General features: G+C 38.9%; 3 protein-coding genes across 4 annotated transcripts in view; 2 read left to right on the top strand and 1 right to left on the bottom strand.

Moving 5' to 3' along the window:
• Positions 1-11,145, top strand: part of NEK4 (NIMA related kinase 4) — a 28,412-nt gene extending 17,267 nt beyond the window's left edge. The window contains exons 6-13 of one of the 2 annotated variants that reach the window (XM_033132970.1): positions 992-1,141; positions 1,748-1,897; positions 2,372-2,438; positions 3,225-3,334; positions 4,338-4,426; positions 5,589-5,794; positions 6,500-6,633; positions 8,683-11,145. In XM_033132970.1, coding sequence (XP_032988861.1) covers positions 992-1,141; positions 1,748-1,897; positions 2,372-2,438; positions 3,225-3,334; positions 4,338-4,426; positions 5,589-5,794; positions 6,500-6,633; positions 8,683-8,775 — 999 coding nt within the window. In that variant the 3' untranslated portion in view covers positions 8,776-11,145. The remainder of the gene's footprint in view (positions 1-991; positions 1,142-1,747; positions 1,898-2,371; positions 2,439-3,224; positions 3,335-4,337; positions 4,427-5,588; positions 5,795-6,499; positions 6,634-8,682) is intronic. The other variant, XM_033132969.1, reaches the window with a different exon arrangement.
• A 1,671-nt stretch (positions 11,146-12,816) lies between these two features.
• SPCS1 (signal peptidase complex subunit 1) lies at positions 12,817-15,458 on the bottom strand. The gene is made up of 6 exons (XM_033131777.1): positions 15,339-15,458; positions 15,077-15,175; positions 14,436-15,017; positions 14,002-14,061; positions 13,823-13,909; positions 12,817-13,326 (listed from the first exon to the last, which is right to left on the bottom strand). Exons 1-6 carry the CDS (start codon positions 15,456-15,458, stop codon positions 13,201-13,203), a joined length of 1,074 nt encoding a protein of 357 aa, XP_032987668.1. The 3' UTR covers positions 12,817-13,200.
• On the top strand, positions 14,656-27,262 carry GLT8D1 (glycosyltransferase 8 domain containing 1). Its single transcript, XM_033132534.1, has 10 exons — positions 14,656-14,734; positions 18,925-18,978; positions 19,065-19,163; positions 22,893-23,106; positions 24,520-24,637; positions 24,851-24,935; positions 25,093-25,205; positions 26,183-26,349; positions 26,475-26,587; positions 26,750-27,262. The coding sequence occupies exons 2-10, from the start codon at positions 18,963-18,965 to the stop codon at positions 26,938-26,940; spliced, it is 1,116 nt and encodes a 371-aa protein (XP_032988425.1). The 5' UTR covers positions 14,656-14,734; positions 18,925-18,962; the 3' UTR covers positions 26,941-27,262.
• The last annotated feature ends 27 nt before the right edge of the window (positions 27,263-27,289 follow it).

Here is a 27,289-nt window from a genome sequence, read left to right as displayed (position 1 = left end):
CTGGACAATCAGCTGTAATGCATCTTTTTGAGCAAAAATTAATAACCGTTCTTATTTTACTATAAGACTGGGTCTTATAATATGTAACGGTTATTATATTATATTACATTATATTATATTATATTATATTATATTAAAGACCAGGTCTTATATTATAGTAAAATAAGACCGGGTATTATATTATATATATTATATTATATTATATTATATTATATTATATTATATTATACCAGGTCTTATAGTAAAATAAGACCGCATCTTATATTAATATTAATGCTCCAAAAGACGCATTAGAGCTGATTGTCTGGCTAGGTCTTATTTTCGGGGAAACACGGTAGTAATAGCTCTGATATTTTTAAGCATCTAATATATCTAGTATCTAATATGTGCTAGACATAGTCCTAAGTACTTTAGTGCACCATCTTCACTAATCCTCCAATAGTCATACAAATGTGTGAGGCCTTATACCTATTTATAGACGAATAAACTGAGGCTCAGGAAGATTAAGTTTCTCAGATATGACGCCATCTAACTCCAAACTCAGTGCTCTTTTCATGTTGCTTTAAAAAGCATTTTTCATGATGCACCCAAATTACTGATGTTTACTTGGAAGTATGTATATATCAAATTGGATTTCATTTAAAATATTTCTTATTTTTCTGGAATAGAAAACCTATTAAAATTTATGAAAAGGTATTTTTTTTAAAAAACTAAATCAAATATCAGTAGTTTCAGGTTAATAACAACACGAATAATTTAATTAAAATATTTTTCCTAATTTGGGGGGAAAAAAAAGCCAGAACATATGAATAACTGATGTTAGCATTTGTCTTTGCCTGTCAACACTGCAAATAAGCATGTATTTTGAGAAAGACAACTCCTTCTCATTTTCATTTTGAATTTTAAAAGTAGGTATGGAGGGTTTGACCATTTAGAAATTCAAAAGGCTATATCATTATTTTGTTTTTTTCTTTGTTTTGTTTTTTGTAAGGATGAAGTTTCTGGTGAATGTATTACAGAAAAAGAGGACAGAATCCACCCACGTTTACAGCCACAGCGGTCTGGGTCTGAACCTTCCCTATCTCGCCAGAGACGGCAGAAGAAAAGAGAGCAGACTGAGCACAATGGGGAAGAGAAACAGGTTGGCTGAGACCTCTTTGAAATAAGTCATTGTGCTGCTGCTTGGGAAGTGGACTGTAGGAATCTCAATTTCTATTTAGAATGATTAATAGTTGCCAAAAAGGCACACAAGAAATCCAAGGAACATGAGAAGGGTGACGATGGCAAGATGCTAAATATTAGTTTTCAAATGTCAGTGAGTTGGAAGCAGAGTAAGGATTTTATTTTCCTCAGCAGAGATGGGGATCATTTGGAGAGTTAGAGAAATAGGCTAACGGTAACTCTCTTATCCTTCTTGTTATATGGAAGAAAAATTTCTCCTTCATCTTCTGCATAAAATCATGTTGATACCTCATTTCTTTTTTTCTTTGAGATATTACACCTCATTTCTTTTTTAATTTTTTTTTTTTACCTCATTTCTTGAAGTAGCTTTCACAGGCACCCTCTCATAAGCTTCTTAGATGGTCATTCACTTTTGGCAGAGTTTCTTTCCCCAAAAATGCAGTGTTTTGAAGTTTTTGAGAGTAAATCACTGTCAAATACATGGAAGACGTACTGATGGGAGAACTTTGGATGTGAGTTATTATCATATGACACTGATCATCTCCTTCCTTTTTAATTATCTAAGTTCCAAGAGGCTCCTCCTCACCTTTTGCCTTCTCTTCCCACTGTTGGAAAAGTGGATGTCACATCAACCCAAAAGAATACTGAAAACCAAAGTAGAGTGGTCACTGGGTGCATGAGCCGTTTGAGGAGCAGTGAGATGCCATCATCAAAGGTTTGTGGGGAGTTATGTTGGATTTTTTTAAACCTTTTTATAGAGCTTTTTTGGTTATAAAATCCTACATATGTTGTGATGTTTTATATTAAAACATCTTAGCCCTGCTTTTTGCCAAAAACTGGAAGGGATAAATTTGTGATTCTCAGCAGAAGCGTTGATTGAAACGAACAGATTCTATAGTCCCAGAGATGGTCACTTGTGGTTAACTAAGGAGACCAAGCAGATTCTGAATGGAGGAAAGGCAAAATTCCCTAATTGTCCTTTTAAAAATGAGTACAATACTTCCCAGAAATGAGGGCTGTGATCAGTCCTTGCTAGTAGTTGTGACCCTGTTGCAGACTGGTTTCAAACGGACACTCCTTTAAAAGTCGTGCAAGGCCTTTTCCTCTAGTGCTGGATGATTCATCATGCATTGTAGGTGTTACAAGAATAGTGAGTAGAAGTGGAAATAACTCTGACTTTCTTCAAAAGGATCGACCATTATCAGCAAGAGAGAGGAGGCGACTAAAGCAGTCACAGGAAGAGATACTCCCCTCAGGTAAAGTTGTTCTCTTTCCTTCATCTATTGGAGGTTGTTAGTATACCTCATGTACGTAAGCATTGGTTCTGATTGTGAGGTGCTAAGAATTTTTAAGCATCAATAATACATTTGGGAGACTGATGTGGAAGAAATGTAGAAATTTCTTAGTCTAGCCTTTAAAAACAAATCAGCATAGGCTGTTGGATCTGGAACTTGTATTGTGTTGTGTCAGTGGAAGAGGATATTAAGAAGAGAGCAAGAGGGGCTTTGAGTGGTAGTAACTCTTGGGAGACTTCAGACAAGAAAATAGGTGTTTAGTTTGTCTCCATGTTCAGAGTTTGATGGTCAAAGAAGTGCTGTCTTCTCAGGAACAGAGAGAGGAAGCCAGAAGAATGATGCTGCCCAGGGCTGAGGGCTGAGATCATTCCTATTACTATTATCTAAAGACAGTACTAGCAGTTTCCATTTATTGAGTGCTAGCTATGTCTCATGCATTATGGTAAGCATGTTAAGGGCCTCATCTCGTTTCATATTTACTGTCAAAGGCAGGCAGCATTATCCCCATTTTGCAGCTGAGGAAACTGAGGCTCAGAGAGGTTAAGTATCTTGCCCAAGATCACAGAGCTGGAAGACCTAGAGCCAAGCTTTGAACTAAAGTGTCAGATACCAGAGTGATGATTAATATGCTCTCTGAGTTACTTCTCGGCCAGCCCTTGCTGGGATATCTTCCATACTCAGTGCAAAGCCCTCTTCTGTTGAGGCCAGCCCACCACAAACAACCGCTGGGGGTGGTCACTTTTTCAGACCCTTCAATGAGGAGAGCTTCTCTGAATGCAGCGGGGCCAGGAAAGCCACAAGAGGAAGGCCAGCCCACCCCTGCCCGATGGTTGTCTTCTGGCCGAAGCTTTGCTCAGGTACATTAGTTAGTTCTAAGGGAAAAGGTGGACATATCTACATCTGGCAAGACTAATACAGGAAACCTCATAAATGCCAGCTCCGTTTATTTCTGGGACAATGCTGACTTAAATTACACTTTTTCACTCTTGATAAGGAAAAAAAAAAACTGATCAATAATAATTAAAAGGATTGTGTTTGCTTCATTAAGACTTCCAAAGGGCTTCCACTAGGCAACACTTTGCTTATTCTGCTGTATTACCGATGTACCCACCTACCTGGCCAGATTTTAGTCTCGTGTGCTCAGTTCCCTCAGTTTTCTGTTTGTGACGAAATCCCTTCCCTTCTTAGCTAGGGATGATGTAGGGGCACCATCTGGTGGCTAAATGGGTAATTGCAAGGTTTCCAACCGTGTATTCCAGTTACTGACATTATTTCTAAGAGCAAATTATTATTTTAACAAATAGAAACTCCCTGACCTTGAAAGAAATGAAGATTTGTTTCTTTAACAGTATTCTATGATTTAGTTTGTTTAGCTAATTAAGAAGGTCCTCTCCATTTTCCAAAGTTGTAAGGTTTGTGTGTAATTATATCAAGTAACCCTTTAAAACATTTTAACAGAGTCTCACATATGAGCAAACTAAGGTTGCTTTTATTTAGGTGGCATTCTATCTAGTTTAAAACACCACTATTCCCTATGGTACCAGCCCTCTGCTTAGGAGTTGGAACACCAGAACTGTTTGTCCACTCTCCTCTGGAAAGGAAATTTCTTCATAGCTCAGCCTTTCCAGGGCCTTGAAAGACTTCACCTTGATGTTCCTCAGGCTTCACTTGTGAACTTCATGGGTGAACTGGGACATCATTGGGTAAAGTAACTTCAATTTTTATATCCATTAGTTTCTCCTGTTAAATTGGTCCTAGGTGCACATTATATCTAGACATTGCGTTTAAGACTGTTTCATGTATAGCATTCCGGTTGTGTTGTCATGTCATGTGGAATTTTGTTTTTCCAAACATTAATAGGAAAAGAAACTCACCCACTGTTTCTCTGAGGAGGAGTTAAGTTCTTCTACAAGTTCAACAGATAAATCAGATGGGGATTCCAGAGAAGGGTAAGTTCTTATTTTTCTGTCTCCCTTCATAAACTGTTTCTGTTGTAATTCATCCTAAATGTATGTTTATAGTAGTATTCAAACCTGTATTATTGTCACTGATAACATTATAAATGGTTTTGGTATATGCTAGGTCTAAAAATATCTCTTCTAATGAACACATCTGATTTTCATTCAGCATTCTTATGAATGTCTTCTTAGATCTGTGGGCTTATAGTTTTCATCAGATTTGGAAAATTTTTTGGCCATTATTTCTTCAAATATTTTTTTGGACTTCCTCCTCCCTCCTTCAGGATTCTAATAATACATATATTAATTGTTTAAAGGTGTTTCACATCTCATTGATGGTGTTTATTTTTTTAGACTTTTTTCTCTGTTTCATTTTTCGTAGATTCTATTGTTATATCTTTGAATTCACTAATCTCTTTTGCAGTGTCTAATTGTTAATCATATTTCATCTATTTAACTTGCACTTTTCATTTCTAGGAATTCAACTTGGGTCTTTTTTTGTCTCCCATGCCTCTCTTTAATGTTTAATGCTTTTCTCTACTTTGGGCATATGGAATGTATTTATAGTAACTTTATAATTATTATTATAATAGCTTTAATGTCCTTATCTATTACTTATCTCACTTGCATCACTTCAGGGTCTGTTTCTATTACCTGCTTTATTTCTCTTCACAAAGATACGCTATTTTCCTGCATCTTCGCATGTTTGGTATTTTTGACTGGATTCTAGACATTGTCAATATTCTCTCATTAGGGGCTGGTATTTTTATATTTCTTTAAATATCCTTAGCTTTGTACTTGGATGTAATTAAGTAACTTAGAAATAGTGGGCAGAATTTATACATAGAATCTGGGACTTCCTCTTTCTGGCTCTCTCCTTTCCAGTATTCCTCTCTCACTTTCTAATGGTAGTGGTTGTCTCGAACTGTGTCCTTTGGTTCTGCAGGCCAGAAAGACTGTGAGTTTTCTGTTGTACTTTATAGCTGCCTATGGCCTGCTCTTAGGCTAAAAGGTGTTGATTCTCCTCCAGAATCTGCTTGCAGATGTTGTATATTCTCCTTGCCTTCACATAGTTGATTTTTGTGTTTTGTCCAAAGTTTATGTTTGTTATTTGTGGAAGGGTCTAACAAGGGAAATTTTTTTTTTTCTCCAGGAAAGGTCATACAAATGAAATGACTGACTTGGTACAATTGATGACTCAGACCCTAAAATTGGACTCTAAAGAGAGCTGTGAAGATCCCCCAGTGCCAGATCCAGTGTCAGAATTTAAACTTCATCGGAAGTATCGGGACACACTGATACTTCATGGGAAAGTTGCAGAAGAGACAGAAGACCTCCATTTTAAAAAGCTACCCTTAGGTGATCAGTTTATTCTTTTACAGCAAACTGGAGAGCACATGTTTATTAGAGAAATGTGTCAAACCAAGGAGCTAATGCTTACAATTTCTTTTTGTCTTTTTATTTTTTCTCTTGGATATATCCATAAAAGGTATATCTTGTTTTATGTAAGTTGTGTTCCTGAGAAGTTGCATGAAATTTTTACAAATTGAAGGTTTGTGGCAACCCTGCATTGAACAAATTTATTGGCTCCATTTTTCCAACAGACTTAGATGATGGCTAGCATATTTTAGCAATAAAGAATTTTTTAACTAAGGTATATACATTTTTTTTAAAAAACGTAATGCTCTAAATGTCTAACCACTATGCTGTACATCTAAAACTAATATATATTGAATGTCAATTGTAAGTGAAATTAATTAAAAATATATAATGCTATTGCACACTTATTAGACTACAATATAGTATAAACATAACTTTTATATGCACTGGGAAACCAAAAAATTCGTGTGACTCACCTTATTGAGGTAGAATCAAACCTCAATGCAAACTCTGAGGTATGCATGTATACATTTTTGGTCATTAAAAATGTATGAAGTCATTAAACTAGACTCTTGTCAAAGTGAAAAGAATCTTAACATGACAAGATGTTTTTTTAAACCCTGCATTCTTCTTGCTGTAGTGGTGAAGTGTTTAGTTTTTCATGCCTTTGTTATTGCTTTTTAGTTATCATACCAGGTTCTGAAAAGATCAGAAGAATAGTTGAAGTCTTGAGAGCTGATGTAATCCAGGGCCTGGGAATTCAGCTTTTAGAGCAGGTTTATGATCTTTTGGAAGAGGAAGATGAATTGGAGAGAGAGGTGAGTGTCCTAATAGCTGTGTCAGCTGCTTATGCTATCGAATTTTTTTAACAGCCTTTTGAAATATAATTAACATGCTATACATTTTATCCATTTAATGTGTATAGTTCAGTGGTTTTCAGTACGTTTATAGTTGTACCACCATCACCACAATTAATGTTAGAATGTTTAATTACCTCCTAAAGGAATCCTGAACCCATTGGCAGTCCCTCATTATTCCTGAAGCCCTCCACCCTTAAGCAAACACTAATATTTCTGTCTCTGTATATTTGCCTATTCTGGATATTTCATTTAAATGGAATCCTACAAAATATGTGGTCTTTTGTGATTAGCTTCCTTCACTAAGCGTAATGTTTTCAAGATTCATCTGTGTTGTAGCATGTATCACGTGCTTCATTTCTTTATATGGCCAAATAACAGTCCATTGTATGGCTGTACCACATTTTGTTTATCTGTTCATCAGCTGATGGAAATTTAGATTGTTTCCACTTTTTGGCTATTATGAATAATGCTGCTATGAATATTTATGTACAAGTTTTTGTGTGGACATATATTTTCATTTTTCTTGGGTGTGTACCTAGAGGTGGAAATTGCTGAATTATATGGAAAGTCTATGTTTAACATTTTGAAGAATGGCCAGACTATCTTCCAAAGTAGCTGCATAATTTTACATTCCCACCACTGATGGGTGAGGGTTCTTATTTCTTCACATCCTTGTCAACACTTGTTATTGTCATTATTTTGATTATAGCCATCCTAGTGGGTGGGCAGTGATTTCTCATTATGGTGTTGATTTGTTTTTCCCTAATGGGTAATGAATGTGGAGCGTCTTTCATGTGCCTATTGGCCATTGTGTATCTTTTTTGGAGACATGTCTATTTTGATCATTTACACGTTTTAAAATTATTTATCTTTTTTATTGTTGACTTGTAAGAGTTCTTTATATATTCTGGATAGAAGTTCTTTATCAGATAGATGATTTACAAAAAAATTTTCCCATTCTGTGATTGTTTTTTCACTTTTTAGTGGCATTGTTTACAGCATAAAACATTTTAATTTTGTTGAAATCACCTGTTTTGTTGGCTTCACCAGTTTGGTGTCGTTTTTGTCTGAGCCTGGGAGTGGGGAGGGAGGCAGTTGATCTTAGTTTAAATACTACAGACTCTCACTGTTCTTGAATGTTAGATTTTCTTGAAAAAATGTCTTAATTTGCTGTATGTCTTTAGGACCATTTCCAGAGACTTTAAAATGGTTGGTTTATAAAATAATTCCTGTTTCACTAAGGACGAGTCTGCAGAGCTCCTCATGCTGTCGTCCCAAATGTGGAACCAATTAGGATTACATTTTATATTTATTTGTTATATATCCCTTAATCTGGAAGTTACTCAGTCTTTGTTTTTCATGACCTTAACATTTTTGAAGAGTATGGGCACAGTGTTTTATGAAATGCCCCTTGGTTTGGATTTGTCTGGCTTCATGAATAGATTCAGATTATGCATTTTGGGCAGGAAGACCTCAGAAGTGATGTCGTGTCCTTCTCAGTGCATTGTGTCAGGAGGTGCATGACATCTGTTCACAAACACATTATTAGGTGTTAGTTGCAGGCTTTTCTTTCAACCCACATACATTGAGTGTCACATAGTAAATGTTTTTCTTTCTAGTCAGATTGAATTTTCTATGTTAATTGGTCATTTGTATTATTTTGTAAATACTGTTACTGAATAGTCTGTGGGACTGATTTTGTTTTTTTATCAATTCTAATATTCTAGTATTATTGTTTTATTGATTTTAAGAGCTCTTTATATATTAATGGTATTAATTCTTTGGCACGTATTTTAGAAATATTTTCCCTAGTTTATTTGCTCTTTAATTTCTTATGACTTTACTTTTTGGTATCTTGAAGTTCAAATTTTTATGTAAACATAACTATTAATGTGTTCCCATATGGTTTTCCACCTTTGGTATCATGCTTAGAAAAGCCCTTCTTCTAAGATTACAGAAATATTTTGTCTACTACATACTGATTTCCTTTTTATGTTTTCCAAATAGGTACATTTGCGGGAGCACATGGGTGAAAAGTATACGAGTTACAGTATAAAAGCTCGCCAGTTGAAATTTTTTGAAGAAAATGTGAATTTTTGAGAATTTATTCTTATTTGCTGCCAGAACTAAAGACCTATGTTCAAAAGCTTTTGGCTTACACAGAAACAAACCTATAATGAGGACAGGAGGCCATTCATCAACTTTTTAACTCCTTTCGGTTTTTTTACTGGAAAAAAAAATAGAACGGAGTAACATGAAGCAAGTTAACAAAAGAAAGAAAAAAACCTTTGGCGTTATCTTATTCTCTTGAAGAGGAAAAATCTAAGACTTTGTTTGGTTACTGTTTACTGAGCCTTAAACCACCAACTTTATATCTAGAACTTTATTTTTTTAAGGTACTAATTAGCTTGAATACAGGGCCAAATAATATTGGATTGGAAGTTTTATAGTGTACTATAGTGATAAAAGCACTAGGAGAAATAAATGACATAATATGCTCACTGATACTATTTGTCATTGTTAATAACCTTAGGTAGTAGTTAATAAATTATTTTTTTTTAAAGTCAAGTCACAATTCTGGGAGTAGATTCAAATAATGTAAAGTTGTATCTAATACTTGAGCAATTGAATTCCTTCTTTACATACTGATGGGCATTTAACATTTTATTTTCATGTTAAGATACACCTCATTTAGGGTATTCAAGAATTGAAACTAAGAGATATTTTGGCTGTGTAAATCAATGTTTTTACATGCTGGCTTTTTAGATTTATTTTTCCATCAGTGAAAACATTTCTTAAACACTAATTCTTTTTACAGTTAAGCAATCTGTAAATGGAGTCCAGTGGAGTCCAGCTCCTTTTAGTTACGTTGTACATATTTGTCTCCTGAAGTTTGGCTTCTTATGTATCAAGATATTGGTTGTCTTCCCATGTTTTAAATGTATGCTTATGTATATTTTATTAGTTGTTTAATAAGGGGGTAATGCCCACCTGGGCAATAGTTTTTATAAAATAAAAGTCTTGATTATTAAATTTTCACTTCTGTATTGAAGGGACACTACAAATGAATTCTGCTCCAGAAATGCTTTTAGTTTTTTATCATTAAAAATGTTTTCTTTGAAAATACACACACACATAAAATACTCTAATGAAATGTTCCCTTTCCAGTCATTTAACAGACCTTTATTTATTTTGTGTGCCAGGTTCTGGGGATATAGTGAATACAACAATACTTCTTGCCCTTATAAGGCTCATAGCTTGGTTCCTAAAACCTCTTATGTTTACTTTGAAACGTCTGTTAGAACTCAACTACAAAATCGTCGAGTCCTAGTGCCCAGTTGAGGGCAAATCTTTGGCAAACTGTTGGTCTTCCTGAGCTACTTATTCACCATTTCTTACATGTTTCAGAACTCTACGTCTTTCTGGAAAGTCATTTATTTAAGTTTCCTAATTTATTGATATAAAGTTGTACATACTATTTTCTTAGAATTAAAAAATCTCCCTCATACTTTATTATTCCCATTCTATATATTTTTGTTTAAATATTCATTCAGTTTTTATCCTACTATCTTGGTTATTCTGTGGTTCTTTTTTCTTGAACACCTAATCATTTTTCATATTTAATTATAAAACACATTTTTTAAGACTATGAATTTAAGATACTTTTGGCCATATTTCAGACTTTGATGGGACATTTTTGACATTAGTTTCTAAAGTCAATAATTCTGGTTTCGATTTTCTTTTTTATAAGTTTCTTAATTTCCATGTATTTAGAAAGCCAGGGAAATTGTCTCCTTGCTCCAGTGACATTGCAGTGTTGTTACTGAATATGACCTGCACAAACTGTTTCTTAGAATTGTTTTTCCCTGTGGCTCAGTACATGACCCATTATTGGAATAGCCAATAATATGGGCATTCAATAAAGGTTAATTATGTTATGCACAGAATCACTTGTCTATTAAATATTATTCAAGCCTATTAATGACCTGATCAATAGATTCTGTGATGGAAATGTTCTGTGTCTGCACTGTCTTATATATTAGCCACTAGTCATATATAGCCCTTGAAATGTGGCTAGTTTGAGGAACTCGAATTTTTTAATTTTAATTAAATATAAGTAAACGTGACTAGTGGCACCATATTGGACAGTGCAGCTCTGTATCATTCACTCAGTAAATACTAAACACCTACAATATGTTACATACTTTGTAGGTACTGGGCAAACAGCAGTGAGCAAAACAAAGTGCCTGTTCCCATGGAGCTTACATTCTATAGAGGACAATTAACAAATACCTCCTGTGAGATACACTAAATGTCATGAAAAATAAAGCAGGCTAAATGGATATAGAATGATAGGGCATACCACTTTATTTTGATAGGGTATAGGAAATGCTTCATTATAGTGGCATCTGGGTAGAGATCTGAAAGGAATGAACAAGTCATATACATCTGAGGGAAAATGTTCCAAGTACAGTGGTACCTTGGTTTTCGAATGTAATCCATTCTGGAAGACCGTTTCGAGTTCTGAAACATTTGAAAACCAGGCAGGGTTTTCCAATAGAAAGTAATGCAAAATCGATTAATCCGTTCCAAACCTTTAAAATCAACCCCTAAAATTGCAAATTTAGCATGAATTTAACTATCTAATGATACCATAGATCCATAAAATTTACGGTGTTCATAAACCGAAATGTTCGTGAATGGGGACGTTCGAAAACCGAGGTACCACTGTACAGGGAACATGTACAAAAATTCTTACCGGTTTCCCCTAAAATAAGACCGAGCCGGACCATCAGCTCTAATGTGTCTTTTGGAGCAAAAATGTTAAGACCCGGTCTTATTTTAATATAAGTCCAGGTCATATAATAATATTATACCAAGTCTCATGTAAGACCGGGTCTTATATTAATTTTTGCTCCAAGACGCATTAGAGCTGATGGTCCGGCTAGATCTTATTTTCGGGGAAACACAGTTATCAATCGCCTGTCCATTTGATCTATCAAAATCTGAAAGGTAGAATGTTGGTCTCCTACCTAGAATGTAGCTTTGCTAAACTCTTCTATCGCTAACATTCTTTATGTATTTCGTGTCTTATTCAATGCATGATTCACAACAGTGACATCTTGGCACCTATGAAATGCCCTTCTTTGCCCCCATTTAGTGCTTTCTGATAGTATCTGACTTTTTCACTATTATCCCTCCTTTCTGCTTACACCTGCCTCATATTATCCTTGTCCTGTTTTCGACATTTGGGTATCATTTTGAGAACATGAAGTAACTTGAATTTTTAACCCTCGTTGGGAGCTCCTTTTATTTTTTTTTTAAAGATTTTATTGGGGTAGGGGAACAGGACTTTATTGGGGAGCAGTGCGTATTTCCAGGGTTTTTTCCAAGTTAAGTTGTCCTTTCAATCTTAGTTGTGGAGGGCGCAGCTCAGCTCCAGGTCCAGTTGCCGTTGTTAGTTGCAGGGGGCGCAGCCCACCATCCCTTGCGGGAGTCGAACCAGCAACCTTGTGGTTGAGAGCCCACTGGCCCATATGGAAATCAAACTGGCAGCCTTCGGAGTTAGGAGCACGGTGCTCCAACCGCCTGAGCCACGGGGCTGGCCCCGCTCCTAACTTTTAAATCACATTTATTATACTTACTGATATACTTGGTCTTATTTCTGCCTTCTTAATTTTTCTAACTTATTTTGTTAAACCTTTCCTGACTTTTGCTGTATTAAGGTCTTTACTCCTTTTTTTAAAAAAACTCGTAATTTGGAAGTCCTATATCCTGGTATTGAGAAACAGAATATTATCTGTAATAATCCTCCCACTCCCATCCCTCACCCAAGACCATTAGAATATTTTCTCTTCGGCCCTCTGGAAAATTTAAAAGAAATTTACAGCTTCTCAAATTTTCACTTTGGTCCACCTCAAGTAAAACATAACTGTTTTCTGCTTAACAACAGCCTTATTTTAGTGGTACTAAAATATTACTTTACCACAAATTCACAATAGTATATTTTTTCATTAGGTGGTGGCTGTTAAGAATTATATTAGGAACTTGAAGCTACAGAAAATAGAAATGGTGCTGCCTGTCAGAACCACAAACTTTTAACATTGGCTTTTATTAGTATTCCTGCTTGCAGAACAATGAACAAAAGACTCTTTAGCCACAGACTTGCACTATGAGTTTTAATTGAAAATATTAAAACAATTTAATAATTATAAAACTTTGATAATTAAATTGTACTGTGCTTTATGAGGCATGTATTCCTTATTTTTATACACCTGAAAGACACTTTGCATACTTGTTTTCTGTTCTCCATTTCAGAGGAAGATGATGAAGAAAAGATCTAAAATATGTATAAATGAAAGCCCAACTGAGTTAGAAGTGAAATATGAAGAGAACAAAATCTACACACAGCTGTACCGTAAGAGCATAGGTGGTTTTAGCTCATGTTTTGGGTGTAAATATTTAGCTCATCTCACACGAAACAAAAGCAGGTGCAAGAGTAAAACTGAATTCTGAAAACCCCAATCAGTTATTTTTAGCATGCCTCTTAATTCTTCTTTCCCCTGGTTTCTTGTCTTCTGTGCCTGAGTCTTGAACAGGTAACCACTTGAGGGGGTGCCGCCGATAAATGGGCCACGGAGGAAGTGTCAGCTGGGCCAGAACACAGAAAATGCATCAATTAATAGCTATTGCAGAGCATTCTATATAATGCCCAGTTCCTAAATGACTCCTATCCTAAAGGTGAAAACAACAAAACTGACACTCCTATGAAAACTGTGCCCCCTCCTCTGCCAATACTTGAAGTGATGGGACCATGCCTCACTGTTTATACAAATGGCTCCAGAGCTAAAAGAAAGGTGAGGAGGGCGCAATGTGGAGACCGTAAGAAATTCCTGCTAGCTTTGACCTTAAGATTATTGCTTGAAGCAGCTGCCAAAATAAATGAGCTGTATCCTTTGATTGCAGCTTCGGTCCCTCACCTGACACTATTTGGCATTCTAGTTTTCCACTGACAGCAAGGGGAAACGTTGATGGAAAAGGATGAGGGAAAAGTTGGTGCCGGTTCTCACTAATAGGTCCGCCCAAACCAACCCAAGTCAGAAAACCGAAGTTGTCACTAATATCCAGGCCCCCACAAATTTCTTACCAAACACGAAAAAGCAAATCCGGCCATAACTATATAGACAGTCCACCCGAACTGTTCCGCCACGTACCCATAGATAAATCCAACTATCTAGAGACAAAATAGATTGAATACAGTCAGACTGGGGGGCGGGGAGAGGGAGAGAAGAACAAAAGAAAAGGTTATGCACAACCAATACTTACTGCTGAAAAAAGAATAATTCCCTGAAACATCTGTTCAGCTAGCTTCTGGCCCTTGTAATCCTAGAGGTGAAGAAGAGCAAAGCAGGAATTGGTTTTACCACCGAAGAGAGATTATACAATTCCTGCTTTGGCCTCACAGCTTTAGCACAGGGCGTCCCCAGCATCAGGGACTCCTCCAGGGTCCTGGGCAAGGAATGAAATGCTGGGTTTCCCGGGGGAACTGAAGCACTCTTAAGGAAGCACAGACAGGGGTATCCCCGCGGAGGAAGAGAGGAGGGGAATCCAGGAAGCACGATTCGGGGAAGAGAGTGTAAGGTAGCCGTCCCGGCCAGGAACAGCGATGCAGCGGGTGGGTATCGGACCAGAGCTACGAAGCTGCCAGACTGGCGAGGAGCGTGCGAGGACCTTGGGGCCGAGGTGGGCCGCACCCTCACCATTTGTGTCGGCAGCGAGCTCAGTTGCTCCAGCATGACTGGCTGAGGAGGCGGGCAGCGGCGTGCTGGAAGGGGACAGCGAAGCGAGGGCGGCCGCGACTCCGGGACCGTCGGGAATGAGGTCTGGTACCGGGTACAGCCAGGAGTGCCCGCCGAGCCGGGCAGTGCGATGGCCGCAGCCCCGGAAGCGGATGTCTCAAACAGACCCGGGCGGCCCGAAGCCCCGCCCCGCGCCGTGGCTAGCCGCCGTGCGCTTTCGGAGCCGGCTGGAGTCCGGCGCACTGCCCGCGATGGCTGAGGTGATGACCGTGGCGGCCGAGTCGAGGCATTGCGTGCCCGTGAAGGGTTCGCCGTCGGTGCTGTTGGGTGCTGGGAGGCGCGGCCCCGGCCCCCAAAACTGTCCTGGACTGAGCCTCCGCGGCCTATCGGCCGCCTGCGCGCGCCCCGTCTCCATGGCGACGGGCTTATCTCGGCGAGGACCCTGACAGTGGGGCTGCCCCGCGGCGCCTGCTTGGCTTGACGCTCTTGCTGTCGGCTCCGCGGGCGGGCTTGGGACTGCGGGCCTGAGCGGCGGCCCGGGAGCTAGCGGGTGGGCGGGTTCGGTCCGGAGTGCAGGGAACACGGGCAGCCCGGCGGCGGACTGGGCCCCGGGCCCTGCGGCGCGGGAGCTGAGCTGGCGGGGCGGGCCGGGGCGCGGGCGGCGGCTCCTCCTCCTCTTCTTCCTCCTCCTCCTCCTCCCGCTGCAGGTAAGGGCGGCCGTAAGGGAGCGTCCGAGGCTAACCGCTTGCCCGAACCCAAACCCAGAGTCTCTCTCGGCCTGGGGGGAAGCCTCGGAGCATCACACTCCCTATCACCCCTAAGCGTAACGGGTCCTATTGACCCCTAGAATTTACAGGGAATTACCCCAAGCATATTCTCAAAAGAAAGGGAAGCCCCTCGGAGAGGGGACCCGGTTCTTGACCGTTCCTTGCATCCGTATGGAGAGCGCTCCCACCCCGGAGTCTCCAGTTGGCCTACCAGCATGTTCGCCGGCTTCAGTGGGCCCTGCCGGTGGAGCCCAGCCAAGGGTTCGCTCTGCCTCTTTCTCAAGGCCGGTCTCTGTCTGAAACACTTCGTTTCCCCCCATTCCCACCCGCGTTACTCTGAGCTAGGCGAGGTTGCCCATGTTTCGGAGAGAAACCGTTCTGGGGAGCCCGGGCCTGTCGGTCCCAGCTGGCCCTCTAGTCTCTATGCTGTGTTGTACGTAATGGTCACAGACGGTGGGATTCCAGGCACTGCCAGGGCAGGTTGGTGTGTGGCTGCCTCCCTCATTCATGCAGTCAGCAAACATTCACGGCATCTTTTTTTGTGCCAGGCAGTGGGCCGAGGATAGGGCTGTCACCAACACCAAACTTTTGCCTTCCTAGAGCCCAGAGTGTGTCAAGGGAGACAGCCACATAACCCCAGAGGAGTATGACAGCTGGATTTACTCAGAGATAGAAGTCCTAGAGATGTGGGAAATCGGGGGGGGGGGGGGGGGTGCAGTTGAAGGTAGGGTTTGGGGGGAGCCTCCCTTGACTCTTGAAAGCCAAGTAGGAGCTAGTCAGGTGAAGAGGTAGGAGAGAGTGGATGAATATCCTCAGTGCCTTTCCACCTTTCAGTTTAGAAGATACTAAACGTGTTTTTTTGTTGTGTGTAGAAACAGACATGTCAGTGTTAGTCCTCTGAATGTACTTAACAGAGTGGCAGTTATAGAGACTTGACGGTATTTGAGCTATGAAGAGATGATGGGAAAAGGAAATTGCCTGTCAGGCTCCATTTGAGAAAGCTCTCCATTGGAATCCATACCCTTATGTAGAAATTTGTTTTCATGATTATCATCAAAGATTGTGTTCTCTTTTCTGAGCTGAGAACCTTGCTCCTAGATTAACAAGATCATTCAACAAATGTCACATGCCTACTACCATTGGTTTTAGGTAAAGAGGATAGATACGTCCGTAAACACTTTCATTGAGGTCCTTGTTCTCATAGAGCTGACATACTAATCAGGGAAGAAATAAAGAAACAAGTAAATAAGATGATTTCATGAAGAGGGGGAATGCTGAACTTCCATGATGGCCTCTGAGGGGTGGATAAGAGGAGGACAGAAAAATGATCTTGGTATTTGGTGACTTCGACAAGACCAGTTTGAATGGAGCAATAGGGACAGAAGTCTGGTTGGAGGCTAAAGAGAACAAGAGGAAGTGGAGCTAGAGGCTTAAAATCCCTTCAAGCTTTTAGAGAGGGGATGCAGAGAAATAGATTTGTGCGTCACCTGGGGTGGGGGAGTAGTGTCTTTCTAAAGTTAACTGGAAGTTACTCGAGCATAACATGCTGATGGGTGTGATCCAGCAGAGGGAGAGTGCTGATGCTGCACCAAGGAAACAATTATAGGATAGGTTGCAAAGCATCAGTGGAATGGCCTTTCATGTACATGGTAATGGGGAAAAGCAGAAAAGGTGAGTACAGCTGCTCAGAATGTGGGAACTAATGCAGGTAACAAGTTAAAAAAAAAGTCTTTCCCTTTAAGGTTTCTTCACCCATATTTCTAGGTGTACCTGCCCTGGATGAGTGTGTGAATGGGTTTTGTGAATGAATTGGGAAGGTGAAGGTTTTAAAGTTTCTAAATAAAAAATACTAATTTTCGTAGTGAACAATTTGAATATTGCTGATCAAATTGTACATTGTTGTGTACTCTTATACTCTAAAAGTATAAGCCACTATTAGATATCCCAGGGTCTACATGCAATTTTGTTTTGCAAATTCTAAGCAGATCAACGAGTCTATTACCAGGAATAGCACAAGGAAAGGAGCTATGGTTCAGACATACTCCATAATAACTGACATTTGCATATAGATAACTGGAAGAGTTTTAGGAGCAAATGGTTTCTGCCATGCTAATCTACTTAAATACGTACATCAAACACCTGCTTGGATTGTGTGTTTTTCTTGTGTCTAGCTAAACAGAATAGTACAAATACATATGCCTCTAGGTGCATGTACTACCTGTTAGTAACTGGACATTGTTGAACTAAAACCCTGTCCATTGTACCATTAACTATTAACTAAATGAGATTTATTTGACTGAGATGGTTTTCTCCAGTCTTACTGGAAGTTGGCTCCAAGCGGGCAGATGTTAGAGCTTTGTCTGAGCAGTTCCCGGTCTTCCAGCTTCTATGGGTAAGACTCAGACCACAATGTGATAGAAGCACATGGCTTAGATTATATAGTGATGTGTATTCTTTAGAGAGGAAGTTCACTGGTATAATGCACTTTATATATACTGCTTTAGAAGGAAAAAGGGTCCGGGGGCAGAGAGAGAGAGAGAGAGAGAGAGAGAGAGAGAGAGAGAGAGAGAGAGAGAGAGAGAGAGGATATTTTATTGTTCTTTGGTAGTCTGAATTATTTTCTCCCACATTTGTAATCTGGCCTGTGATGTATTTCTCCTCTTTTCAAAGGCCTTGAGAAATCAAGTGCCTGATATGCACACACTTTACTTAAGATGAAATTAATTCAAACTTACTTTGATTTTAGAAATACGCTGTATTTGAAAATGCTTTGTAAAATTAATAGCCTTTTGTGTTTGGTACTCCCATGGAAGAAGATGAAGTAGAAAAGGATAAATGTCTCAAATGTAGGATCACAATATTATGGTTGTTTAAAATCTGTTTTTAAGGAAACATTACCCAGAGGTTGTTATAGAAATCTAATCATTTAATTTAGTTCTACCTACAATTTTGTTTCCATTGAATTATTTGTTTGGAAAGTGAAGGTATTAGATGAGCTGGGGAGCATAAGCCACAGGCAGAGTGACAGTATGAGACGTGACTTTCTTAAGAGATGGGTAATTAACCAAGAGAGGTGAAACCCTCCCTGGGAAGAAGCTTTCTTTCTTTTTTTTTTTTTTTAGCAGATTGTAACTTTTTTGAGAATAGCACTGTAAACTTTTGATAACAAGATTGGATTTTGTAAATTTTTGTAATTATGTTTCTCTGCTATAGTTTTTTTTTTCCTGCTATAGTTTTAAATGAATGTGGAAAATATTCTTCCCTTTAATTCCAAGTAAAGGTGAATGGGATACAACTCAGAACAGGGATGTTTGGTAACAATGAAGCTGACCTCGGATTACTTAATTATAAACGACTGAGTCTTTGTCTAACAAGGAATTTTAAGTAGAAATTCAGAAAACATTTCCACGTGTTTCTTCCTCTTGGGAGAATTTCTTTTGCTTTTCATCTAATGACATGTAATGTATAAGGCTATCTATTTTTCCAAGTTATTTAGAAGTATTTTATTTTTACTACCATAAAAAAATTCAGATCCCAAATTGGGTTCTTGGAAATTGTTCATTCAAAATGAGTTTCTGGGAGAAAGTATGCACTTCTTGTTTCTACCTGAATAAAAGTGTTAGGCAGTTTGATGGTCATTCTCATGTGCCTACTGACGTTGGGGGCTTGTTTTTGTTTTGTAGGGTTAATAACTAATATTTATGTAAGACAGAAGAGAAAGATGTCATTCCGTAAAGGTATGCTCTTTCTACAAGTTACGTTGTTTTTTATTCCTGCTCGAAAGGTACAGAAGTGTAATGCAGGCTTCTCCCCTCTGTTTCAGTAAACATCGTCATCCTGGCCCTGGCTGTGGCTCTCTTCTTACTGGTTTTACACCATAACTTCCTCGGCCTGAGCAGTTTGCTAAGGAATGAGGTTTCAGGTATGGGAACCCTTATTGATGTCCTGGCATCTATTGAGGACCTGGAGTTCCCTGTGTCCCACATCCTAAGTTACATCACTAGGTTAAAAGAAAAGAAAGCTTCCTTTTTGCCCTACAAAAGCTATGAAAGATTCTTGGATAAGACATGGTGGTACTTCCTGTGCTCTTTAGTCCTCCACCTCCACCTCTTCTCTCTGCTGTGCAGTTGTTTGCTAAGGGTTTGATCTGACCAAAGATCTCACTACTCCAAATTAGAGACCTTAGAGGAGTCTCTGTGGGATGCTGCTATCTGCTTACATTTCAGCAGAGCTGGGCTTCAGAAGGTGGGGACAGTTGAGTGTCACTGGTGTTTGATGTCTGCTGTGTTCACTAGAGGGTCAGTCTGGTTACTTTCCTTCACCTTGTATTTTCCTGTAACCTGTGGAACTGTTATCAGCAGGTCTCTAGTAGTAAAACAAAACCATAAAGCCTTGTCAACAAAATTTTTTTAATCACTTTATTATATAATTCCATTGGCAGTTATTTAAAAGTATTTGTTTATACTGTTCTGCCTTGTTAATGAATGATATTTGAGGCTTCAGAATGTTTGTCAAAAACCATTTTTGGATTACCACTCATCATAGTTGACCAGAGCAAGAAAAGACTAATAGCTTTCACCTAACTTTCACTGAGTACTCTGATAGCATGTTTTATAACGGTCTGACAGTTAAGTTCACGAACTCATCCTAGAAAAAGTGCTACATACCTCATTGCTGAATATCACCACAGTCACCTTTGAAGTACTCCCCTTGGGGAGCTATTCACCGATGCCAGCGCCTAGTCTACCCTTCAAAGCAATTCTGGAACTCTTTTTCTCGAATGGCCATCAGAGCTGTTGTCGTATTACCCTTGATGTCCTGAATGTCATCAAAATATCTTCCTTTCAATATTTCCTTTATCTTCGGGTAAAGAAAGAAGTCATTGGGGGCCAGATCAGGTAAGTTGGGAGGGTGTTCCAATACAGTTATTTGTTTACTGGCTAAAAACTCCCTCACAGACACTGTCGTGTGAGCTGGTGCATTGTCGTGATGCAAGAGCCATGAATTGTTTGCAAAAAGTTCAGGTCATCTAACTTTTTCATGCAGCTTTTTCAGCACTTCCAAATAGTAAATTCGGTTAACTATCCAGTTGGTACAAATTCATAATGAATAATACCTCTGAAATCAAAAAAGGTTAGCAACGTCGTTGCAACAAGTTCGCGAACTTAATCGTGAGACCTTGTACCTATGTGTATTTATACATACACATACGGGTCTGACGATTAAGTTCGTGAACTTGCCACCGTGCACTTACATTGGCAGCACTGTACAAACCGCTCGGTAAGGTTTCATAACCTTGGTATATCAGTGTCTCAGAACTGTGTTCGTGTCAATTTGTGGCAGTGTCTTGCTGAGTGGCGTTCATTGTTGCATGTTTTTGTGTGCCGTTGCAAGAATGTCTGAGTTTGAATAAGAGCAACACATAAACATTAAATTTCTTCTTAAACTTGGCAAGAGTGAACGTGAAATCAAGGACATGTTAGTCCAAGTTTATGGGGATAATGCCATGAAGAAAATGGCAGTAAACACATGGATTAAACGTTTTTCTGAGAGGAGAGAATGCGTCAGTGATGAAGAGAGGTCACAGCGGCCACTAACAAGCAGAACTGACAAAAACATTGCAAAAATTTGTCGAATTGTGCGTCAGAATCGTCGGCTGACTGTGAGAAGCATAGCAGACCAAGTAAACATCGATAGAGAAACAGTTAGGAAAATCTTCACCGAAAATCTTGTCATGAGAAAGGTGTGTGCAAAAATGGTCCTGAAGGATTCACTGATGAACAAAAGCAAAGGAGAGTCAAAGTTTGCTAAGACTTTTTGGAGAGGAAAGATGATGTTTTGGGTCATGAAACATGGGTGCATCAATACGACCCTGAAACAAAGCATCAAAGTACAGAATGGAAGTCAGACAATTCTCCATGACCAAAACATTTCCATCAGTCCAAATCAAGAGTCAAAACGATGTTGCCAACCTTTTTGATATCAGAGGGATTATTGATTATGAATTTTTACCAACTGGACAACCAGTTAACCAAGTGTGCTATTTGAAAGTGCTGAAAAGGCTGCGGGGGAAAAGTTAGACGACCCGAACTTTTTGCCAACAACTCATGGCTCTTGCATCACAACAATGCACCAGCTCACACAGCACTGTCTGTGAGGGAATTTTTAGGCAGTAAACAAATAACTGTATTGGAACACCCTCCCAACTCACCTGATCTGGCCTCGAATGACTTCTTTCTTTACTGGAAGATATAGGAAATACTGAAAGGAAGACAGTTTGATGACATTCAGGACATCAAGGGTAGTACGACAACAGCTCTGATGGCCATTCCAGAAAAAGAGTTCCAGAATTGCTTTGAAGCGTGGACTAGGCACTGGCGTCAGTACATAGCTTCCCAAGGGGAGTACTTCGAAGGTGACCGTGGTGATATTCAGCAGTGAGGTATGGAGCACTTTTTCTAGGATGAGTTCACGAACTTAATTGTCAGACCTCATATGTGTATGTAAAATAATGCCTACTCATGGTGGGAACATTTATAAAAATGAAAACATTTAAGCTCTATTAGTAGGGCAGTTTGTTTACTGCTTCATCTTCCATTTCTATGGATAATGGCTGCTATATAGGAGGTGCTCAGTAAATATTAATTGAATAAATAGTCATTGTCTAGAGATACCTATTATTAAAATTTTGGCTTAGTACGTTCCAGTTTTTTTCTCTATACTTTTTCTATATAGTTGAAATTATACTATATATAAAAGTTCTACACGTTTTTCCACGTGATTATTTCCTAAGTATGTCACCATGGCAGTAGAAAGTCTTCATATGTAATGTTAATGCCACATAATTTACTTGTTTCCACAGAGAAAAGTCTTGGTACAGTGACTTTCAGACTTTTTTTTATGGCAAGCCCACAATAAGAAATGGGTTTCATACAGCACACAGATACGCATACCTTTCATGATGGTAGAATGTTGTCTGTTTTATTCATGGCGATAATCTCAGGGCCTAGATATTGCCCGGCACATAGTAGGTGCTCAGTGTTCAATGAATGATAAGTAAATGAATGTATTATAAGAGACAGAAAGGAAGGTTTACAAAATATGTGCAGTTGGCTGTATGATATGCTCTGATATTTTCTTTTCTAATTTCAGTGTTTTAATTCAGAAACTTTTCTACTCAAATTCTGATCATGACCCACTAAATTGATTTCATGTCTATGAATCATGGCTTGAAAAACTACTTTTTCAGTCTATTCACAATTGTAAATAAAATTGTGGCTTTTGATTACCTCTCAGATTTTGTCCTTAACAGAGACAAGAGGAATTATTGGGTCAGAGGCCATGTACCTGTTTAAGGCTCAATACAAATTACAAAATACATTCCAGAAAGATTCTATACCTACTAGCAGTGTATCAGATTTTTGTCAACCTATTGTTTTGGTTTTTTTAATGCTGGTGCTTTTCCAAAAGCTTGGTTACATATAGGAAAACCCAATTTCTAGGCTGTACGCTTCATATTGTAATGGAGAAGAATGAGGTAAATAAGCATCATAATCCTCACCTTACCTCTTTATACGTCTTGGGCTCTATGTCAAAACCTCATGAGATTTTGTTTGTAATCCAGTACCTTCCTTGTGTATGTTCTTTTCAGATTCAGGAATTGTTGGGCTTCAGCCCATAGACTTTATTCCAAATGCGCCCCAACATGCAGTAGATGGGAGGCAAGAGGAGATTCCTGTGGTCATTGCTGCATCTGAAGATAGGCTTGGTGGTACTATTGCAGCCATAAACAGCATTCAGCACAACACTCGCTCCAGTGTGATTTTCTACATTGTTACACTCAATGGTACAGCGGACCATCTCCGGTGAGCTCTGCTTGCCTGATGCTTCTGCTTCTAGAGGATGCTCTATAAGTATATATTTTTTCTATACAATTGAGATTATACCACATACCACATATAAACTGCATGTATGACATGTTTTTCCATGTGATTATATCATAAGCCTGTCCCCATGATAGTGGAAATAAGGAATTTGTGCCAGGATGTAAATCAACTGTGTACAACGTTATCTCAAGCTGGGTTTTTTTTGTTTTGTTTTTTGTTTTTCTGTAATAAGATTTTCTCAATGAAGGAAGCAATATGTTGACTTACATCCTGTTATAAGTTCCTTATTTCATGAACATGCTCTGAGTAGCTCTGGTCTAAAGTGGGAAGGAATGTGGGAGCAATGGCAAGGTAGTGTGGTGAAGTGAGCATAGACAGATACAAACTCTGGTGCAGAGTGATAGGGGAACTAATTCTTTGGAGCCTGTTTCCTCATCTATAAATGTGTGTGTGTGTGTGTGTGTGTGTGTGGCGGGGGAATATCCAACTTCGATGATTGTTGTGTCAAGTAAATGGGAAAATATATATAAAGAACACCTAGCACATAATCATGCTCAGTCAGTGGTCCTTCCTATTATAATTGTTGTGATTAATAACAGAAACCAATCTGATGGACAGTCTCATCCATGTTTTAAAAAACGCTTTGAGTTAAGGTTTACGAAGTTTATTCCAAGAACTATCTTGTCTAGCAGCTTAATAGTTGTTAGAGTTCTAAAACATTTCTACCCTTGTGGCTTTCTCCATGGTTCATGTTTAGTTTGTGCAAGTTGTGAATTATTTTTCCATATTTTAAAAACTCAGAAACCATCATTTACTGTAGAAACAAATATTTCATTAAAATAGACTACACAAATAACATGTCCACAAAATGCTGAATTGAAATGTACCTAGGAAAAATGTGCAGTACTTATTTAGGAACACTGACTTTTCTTACAGGCAGTTCCTTAGACTCAGGTGGAGGAATTAGTCATCGCCGTGAATTAATGAGTCTGTAGATTAAAAGACTGATTACCAGCTTTGTTGATAAGTAGCTTTCACTACCATCATACTTTGATTCATTTTCTTCACCCATGTATTTGTAGGGACAGGAGTTGAAAGGTCTATGTGCTGATGGGATGTTATCAGTTCCATAGTGAGTTCTTCTACAGCAGTTTTAGTGTCAGAGGTGTAAGCCTGGTGGGAATAGTAACCATTACCATAAAGTCTTGGTTCAGGGAAGGACTTTGGTGGGAATACTCTCACTTCAGATGAGGAAACCAAGGCTCAGAGAAGTGAATAGGCTTGGACACCTGTTTGGTTTCTCTTACAATGTGCCCTCATTGGAAGGTACAGATAAGGCTGTGGTTTTGGTACATGATTATTTAAAATTGAAATTTGGTGCTTTTTCATCAGGTCCTGGCTCAGCAGCAATACCCTGAAAAGCATCAGGTACAAAATTGTGATTTTTGACTCTAAGCTTTTGGAAGGGAAAGTAAAGGAGGATCCTGACCAGGGGGAATCCGTAAAACCAGTGAGTTCCATGCATCCTTGTTTGCGTATGAGAGTATTAGGAAACGATTGGCATAACTGGGTAACTGCAAGTAGTGCCTGGGACCAAGCCTGGGCAGTTCTGACCTTTGGCTGTCTTCTCCTGCATGGGTAGAGCATTCTGCAGTTCCTAGTAAATAAAAGCACAGCCACTGATAAATGCTATGCCAATGCCTCTTTCCTTTTTATTTCCCAGTTAACCTTTGCAAGGTTCTACTTGCCAATTCTGGTTCCCAGCGCAAAGAAGGCCATATATATGGATGATGATGTAATTGTACAAGGTACCAAAGAATGTCACCCATTGGTGTTCTCTGTCCAGAGTGGGCTATAGTGGTTGTCTTACTTATGGTATCCTATAAAAGGTCGTCCTAGGAAAAAGTGGAATAGGCAATTGTGAGGCAACTCGAAGTGTAAATCTTAACACCTCATCTATTTCAGGTGATATTCTTGCCCTCTACAATACACCACTGAAGCCAGGACATGCAGCTGCATTTTCAGAAGACTGTGATTCAACTTCGACTAAAGTTGTCATCCGTGGAGCAGGGAACCAGGTAAATTCCTTATTAGACCCCTTGTAGATAGATACTCCACTCCCTATAAAGCAGGTTAATGGGGAGAGGCAGCAAAATCAGGGAACTCATCTTTTTTGATGCATTTTATATTCCCCTAATTATTTCATTCTAAAACTCGCCTGCTTTCCTATAGATCAGTTCATGGACTCGATGACCTAATTCACCTTGAACATTTGGCTTAATGTTTAGTTTCCTAGTCTGCCTAACTTGGAATCCGAAATGTCACTTTCACTTGCTTTCTGTAGAGCCCTTTGCTAATAATCTAAAAATTTAGGTTAATAAGCAGTATTTTTTTACTGGCTTTCAAATTACAACTATATGCTACATAAGGATGTTTCACTTGTACAACTGTGGTCCGGTAAGATTATAATGGAGCTGAAAATTCCTGTTGCTTAGTGACCAAGTAGCTGTCTTAACATCGACATGCAATGCATTCATCACTCGTGTTCGTGGTGATGCTACTATAAGCCTACTGTGCTGCCAGTTGTATAAAAGTATAGCACATACAATTCACGTACAGTACATAACTTGATAGTAAATGACTGTTACTGGTTTATGTATTTACTGTTTATCATTAGTGTACTTTCTTATAAACAATTTGCTGTTAACACAGTATCTTTATACCTGCAGCAACCTCATACACTTCATGCTTACTCGGTCTCTTGATTGTTTCATTGTCTCTTGTACTTGATTTAATCTTGTTTTGTACAGTAACATGCTATACAGATTTATAGCCTGGGAGCAATAGGCTATACATATAGCCTAGGTGTGTAGTAAGCTATGCCATCCAGGTTTGTGTAAGTACACTTTATAACGTTCATACCATTTAACAATAAAATCGACTAACGATTCGTTTCTCAGAACATATTCCTGTCATTAAGCAGTGTGTGGCTCTATATATCAATTGGTTGAAGCAGTGATTTTATATATATATAATCTCCCACTTGTGTTTTTAGTACAATTACATTGGATATCTTGACTATAAAAAGGAAAGAATTCGTAAGCTTTCCATGAAAGCCAGCACCTGCTCATTTAATCCTGGAGTTTTCGTGGCAAACTTGACAGAATGGAAAAGACAGAATATAACTAACCAGCTGGAAAAATGGATGAAACTCAATGTCAAGTAAGTATAAAACTGCCCTAGCTGTGAAAACTCTTGTATTTCAACCCTGAAATACAAGAGACTCTATTTCAATAGGAATTAGGATTCTTCACTAACAGCTTACATTTGTTATCTGCCCTACCAAGAGAGGGACTATATAGCAGAACACTGGCTGGCAGCATCACAACACCTCCTCTGCTGATCGTATTTTATCAACAGCATTCCACCATTGACCCTATGTGGAATGTCCGCCACCTTGGTAAGTAGAAATAATAATTAACCAAAGGCCCAAGTTAATAAAGAATTATCTAAGGGACTATCATCAGGGATGGAATACATCCAATTTCCCTTAAGTTCTCTCCAGTTTGATGTGGCATTATCTTCTAATACAATCATTTGGTTCTTTTTCTCTCAACATAAGGCTCCAGTGCTGGGAAACGATATTCACCCCAGTTTGTAAAAGCTGCTAAGCTACTCCATTGGAATGGGCATTTTAAGCCATGGGGAAGAACTGCTTCATATACTGATGTCTGGGAAAAATGGTATATTCCAGACCCAACAGGCAAATTCAACCTAATCCGAAGACATATGGAAATGTCAAATATAAAGTAAATTGTAATTTATACTACAAGCATTTCTCAGGAAACCCTGCAAGATAGTATGTGTGGAAAGCAACAGTTATGAACTCATGGGAAAAGGGATATTGCAGCTGGGTAAAGATGTCAAACTGCACTGTCTGGCAGTCAGCTTCTCAGATAGACTGTACGTGTCTCCATCTGCCTTACCAAGCGTTTGCTCACTACAGTGCTCAACGACCAGAGGTGAATGGACTGATACGGCTAGTACAGCCAGTTCAATACTGCTGCTTGGTTTTAATTTTGTAACCTGTGGCCCCATCTATAAATAAAATGAAACCTACATTTCCCAACAAGTATCTGGTTTTTTAAGAGATGGGTTGTCT

The sequence above is a fragment of the Rhinolophus ferrumequinum genome, chromosome 17 (assembly GCF_004115265.2).
Source record: "Rhinolophus ferrumequinum isolate MPI-CBG mRhiFer1 chromosome 17, mRhiFer1_v1.p, whole genome shotgun sequence".
In the NCBI taxonomy this organism is placed as follows: Eukaryota; Metazoa; Chordata; class Mammalia; order Chiroptera; family Rhinolophidae; genus Rhinolophus; species Rhinolophus ferrumequinum.
The sequence above is the reverse complement of the archived record's forward strand: the minus strand, read 5'-3'. Positions and strand labels throughout refer to the sequence as shown.